Source organism: Perca fluviatilis, chromosome 8 (assembly GCF_010015445.1).
Source record: "Perca fluviatilis chromosome 8, GENO_Pfluv_1.0, whole genome shotgun sequence".
Lineage (NCBI taxonomy): Eukaryota > Metazoa > Chordata > Actinopteri > Perciformes > Percidae > Perca > Perca fluviatilis.
In genome coordinates this window covers 9,390,477-9,395,386 of record NC_053119.1, presented here as the reverse complement: position 1 = coordinate 9,395,386, position 4,910 = coordinate 9,390,477, and the positions used below count along the sequence as shown (strand labels likewise).

Genomic DNA, 4,910 nt, shown 5'->3' with positions numbered 1-4,910 from the left:
TAACTGGTGTGGTGCTGCCACTAATCTCTTGATTTCCACTTCAACATTTTTTTTAGTGAGACGTGACATTTAGCATATATCATCACAGGTAACAAGCTAACCATCGCAAAGTGTTGTGCTAATGCTGGGAGCAGGGAAATTGTATCTTTATAGTTGTATCCATATGATGTGACAGACTTAGGTTAATATTTCACCAGGTCCGAGGGCTAGAGGGATGTGTTAAGTAGACCCCATAAAATTAACTTATTAAGATACTGTACTGTATGGATGGTAGCTACAGGACATGCTTTGAATTCATAAGATTTAACAATACAGTGTTAGGGACAAATAAGATGGTCAGAGACTTGAGACTTGGACTCGTGGCAAAAGACTTGAGACTTGACTTGAACTTGCCCCTCAAAGACTTGAGACTTGACTTCCAAAAAATGACTTGTGAACATCTCTGCCGTGACACCCCTAGTTTATAATCTCACGCATGTTTTTGGATTTAGTGTCTACATGTGGGGTGGGCGGGGTTGACATGAACTGTCCCAGAGACCCTCCCACTGGGTCTGGCATTCAGGTACAGCTCCCTTCCTCCCTCTATAAAGCCTCTCATGTTAGCCGTGTAAACTTCAGACTTCAACTCATGGTAAACTTGTTTACAACCTTGGAAAAGACTTACATTAAGTGGTTATTCTTAACTGTTAAAGAGCACACAACAAGCTTGGATGTGCATCAGAAATTCTCTATATTAAGTTACAAGCTCAAGCCTGAGGTAAGTGATTTTTTCCACAATTTTGAGATTAGTTCAAGAAATTTTAAGTTTAAGATTATTTTTTAAAAGATTGCTTAAGTGCTTACCTAATTATTCAGGTATTTAAGAATGTAAATGGATGTCCTGTGAAATTTGGGTTATGAGTTTGAAGAACCAGGAGTTGAGTAAAAATCTTCATTTGGATGTTTATTCAATAACCTGCCTTACAAATCCATTACTACTGACTTGTAATTGACAAAGCAGCAGACTGTGAGTCGTAACTACCCTGTTTTGCAGCTACAACGGCTATTCAATGCTGTCTTAAACTAATCACAAGTTGTGGCAGCAGTTCAGAGCTAACCTCCTCAATTTTATTTCTTTATCTTTACAACATGACAGCTCCCAGCCAAAATGAAATTAGTCTTGCACACTGTCATCTGCTGCTGTGTTTTCACCACTGTCCTGCCACTGGTGAAGGATGCCACAGGGGAGCTCAACACCAGTCTGAAAAAAAGGTGAGCTGCCTGATCAACAAGTACTCTGAGAACACTGTGTTCATTTACAAAAAAAATTTTCTTGTTCTTTAACATTCAAATCAGGTGCTTGCCCCAATTACTCAAGGGGCATTCATATCAAGTTATGTCTGTTAGTAAATGAGAACAAATTAACAAAATAGCACAGAGAATTTCAGTTTTGCTATAGCTTGACAGATACTGGATATTTTAGGCCGATACTGATGGATATTTGAACTATATATCGGTCAAACACAAAGAAACCATGTTTGATAAGGATCCCCAAGTTGGTTACTACAAAATAGCGATAAAGATCTGTTGTGAGAGGCATTTTAAACTGTTCTCCAGTGGACAAACTATGTAATAGAAACACTAAACTACTTCAAACATGTCTTTGACCTTCCTGTAATACAATTTATTGTTTCTTATTAGAGATAAATGCTGATACTGATATATCTGTGATAAGCTAACATCAGGCTATATATCAAGCTGGCAGATCTATCGGGCAGGCAATTTTTGCTTGTGCTTGCATCATATTATTATAATTTTCTGAAAGCAAATAAAGATGATAATGTTTAATGATCCAACCTATTCTGTTCTTTGTGGCAGGCTTAGAGTAAGGCTGCAGAGCCGTATAAAGAGAGACCTGTGCAACAGCTTATTGACAGCCAATGAGCAGCACTCTGATGTTGGACCACAGCAGGACGAGATTGCAAAAAATGTCTCACCTCCATCAAGGTAACAAGAAAGGTTGCATTTTGAGGGTGCTTTGCTCTCATTTGATGACTGACAGTGTAGAGATAGATAGTAAACATGGAGAGAGACAAAAGTGTATGAAATCAGCTGGTGTGCCTTCCAACCATTAGCTACCAGGGGACCCCCAAAGCTAATCTAAATGAAATCAAAATGAAATGTCCACCATGTGAGAAACAAGATATGTTTATGACAACTGAAGAAAGTGGATGATGTATTCTCTATTGCACTGATAAACTTACATGAATTTAGATAAATCTTGATGATAATTTGGATTTAAGGTCAGGACAGATTTAACAACCCTGGAAAGCAGTCCGAAAATAGAGCATAAATATTTATTTTTTATTTTCCAGCTTTGGGCTAAATATCAGACGCAAGAGGTCAACATCAACCAAATCATCCGGTTGCGTCCTAGTCACATGTTCATACCACGACCTGCTCTACCGACTGCACCAGATCAACAACAAGCAAAAAGAGGCCAATGCCCCTGGAAACAAGCTTGGCTCAACAGGCTATGGTCGCCGCCGCCGCCGCTCACTCCTGGATGTCGCTCAGCTCACCCTGCAGACAGGAAGACGGAGCACTGAAGCTGGTCAGCGAGTCCACAGACATAAAAGCACACGCATAGTGGCCTAAAGACAGGCATGGAAGTGCAAAGGAGAATCCTTGTTGGGGTTATTTGCTCACAGCAGATCAAGATAAGTCCCTTCAAAGGTTTTATTCCACAGCTTCATCTTTACAGTCCATCAGAGGAACATTTGCTCAGGTCACTCTGGATAAAAGCGAGATTTCAATAATAGATTTGAGCATGCTTAGGTGCAGGTTTCAATGTGTCTGAGCAAGTGTGTGATTTATGGATCAAGTCAGACCTGTGAAACTTGACAAGAATGTCCGTTTCTCCTTCAGCTTCCAAAGTGAGCTTGGCAGCTGAGATAGAAGACAATTTCTGAAGATCTTCTCTGAAATACCCGTAAACTGAAGAGGAACCGAGGCCGCGACAGGGAGGATTTTGTCCGACATTACTAAGTCCCAAACCGCCACGTGCAAGATCCTTTCACAAGTGAACTTCATGTTGTGAACTGCTTGTGAAGTGCAATTTAAACAATATTTACTACTATATACAAAAATGTATAATTATCCGCTTGTATATAAGGATATATAAAGCTACCTTATATTTAAGTATACAACTATATTTTTATACAGCCAAAATACATATTAAACATCCCTTTTATTATTGTTTGACTTCAATGAAGTATGTATCTTAACTGTGTCCTTTATTCATGTAAATTAACTATCTTTTCACTGACTTATGGGTTATATTTTTGTAACATTATTGTGATGATTATACATTATTGGAAACTATCCACATTAGAGATGTTTCAAATACATATGTTGAAAGTCTTACATAGCAGCCTAAGAACAACTGCAAAGTAGTCATCTAGTTTTTGGCCTTGGAGAGTGATGATAGAAGTACAAGTAAAAGCGTTGTGCTGCCATCTAGCGTTACAGTACGATACATATAACAAATGCAGGCCAAGCGGTTTGAAAATCAACAAAGCATGCTAAATGTTTCATCTCATTTTAGAACTTTATCGGCTTCTTTATTTATATGTAATAAATCCTAATTTACTCACAGTCCAGCTGAAATTACTTGACATGGTATTAGGTAACATGATTTATGGTCTTGTTGTGGTGAACGTGGCAGGAACTGTAATGGTTTTCAGCTGGCTGCGACGTCCTTGTTTTCAAAAAAATGTATTGGCAATGAAAAGAATTTGAAGCAACTTGTGATTGATGTTATTTGGTGACCTAATATCAAATATTCTGTTTGTGCACACTGACAGTTTATGTGCCCGTTTATGTTGGTATATGTAGGAAAATATGATTAACTCTTGAGTGTTATAAAGTCTACAGTGGTGTACATTCCATTCTAAAAATAAGACATGGTTTATCAGCTGCACGCTCTCAAAGAAACACACATGAACTGAAAGTGAATTTGTACATGTTCCTAAAATTGTGTAATCACAGCATTTCAACAACATTTATCTTTCGGCGAAGAATTTAAGTTTTGATGAATGGAGAGAAAGGAACAGTGTGCTCCGCTCCAAATCAGGAACACTTAAATGACTAGAGCAGATAAAGAAATGAATCACTATGGAATTTGACCTCCACTGATAGTGTCTAGAGTGGTCACACTGTCCTGTAATCATTAATCTGGTTATTTTCATTAAAACATCCAAAACTCCCTATCGGAATAACAAGATTACATAAAATGAATGGTTTATGTAAATCACTTTCTAATTTCTTCAAATGTAAATCAAAAATATTTTCAGCAATTTTTGTTTGTAATAAAATCCAGTTTTCTGTTTGTTCCTTCTCTTTGTGAAGTCCATCCATAAAACGCAACATCTATATCACTTTTTAAATAACTAAAACAACATGAATGCAGCTCTATGAACTATTTAGGTCAACTGAACAATTCACCAAACACATATAATCTACAAGGCACCATTTAATGCAATACATTTTCAGCATTTCTTAGTTTTTTATGCCAAGTGGGAGATATTGTAGCTCTCAAAAAGTCCAGATATCTCCTACTCATAATTAGAGGTAAGCTGATAAATCTGCCATGGCAATTATATCCGTAGATTTAGAAATAAGTAACCATTACATTTGCACAATGCAGTACAGAAAAGCCAAACTAGGTTTGAGGTAATTAACCCTTGGGTTGACTTTGGGTCAAATTGACCCGTTTTCATTTTTGTTTTATATCAGAAAATATGGGACGTAGAAATAAGCGTTGAAAATGTGTAGAAGAAAAATTTAACACGTTGGAAAAAGCAAAAACAAACTGTGAAAAAAGGCGTCAAAAACGTCGAAAAAGTGTTTTTTTCAAGGTTGACGGGAAG

The 4,910-nt window shown here is 37.3% G+C and overlaps 1 protein-coding gene across 1 annotated transcript; it reads left to right on the top strand.

Annotated features, from left to right (window-relative positions):
• Positions 1–611: 611 nt before the first annotated feature.
• Positions 612–4,369, top strand: admb (adrenomedullin b). The gene is made up of 5 exons (XM_039807677.1): positions 612–757; positions 1,136–1,251; positions 1,858–1,986; positions 2,355–2,593; positions 2,908–4,369. Exons 1-5 carry the CDS (start codon positions 629–631, stop codon positions 2,949–2,951), a joined length of 657 nt encoding a protein of 218 aa, XP_039663611.1. The 5' UTR covers positions 612–628; the 3' UTR covers positions 2,952–4,369.
• The last annotated feature ends 541 nt before the right edge of the window (positions 4,370–4,910 follow it).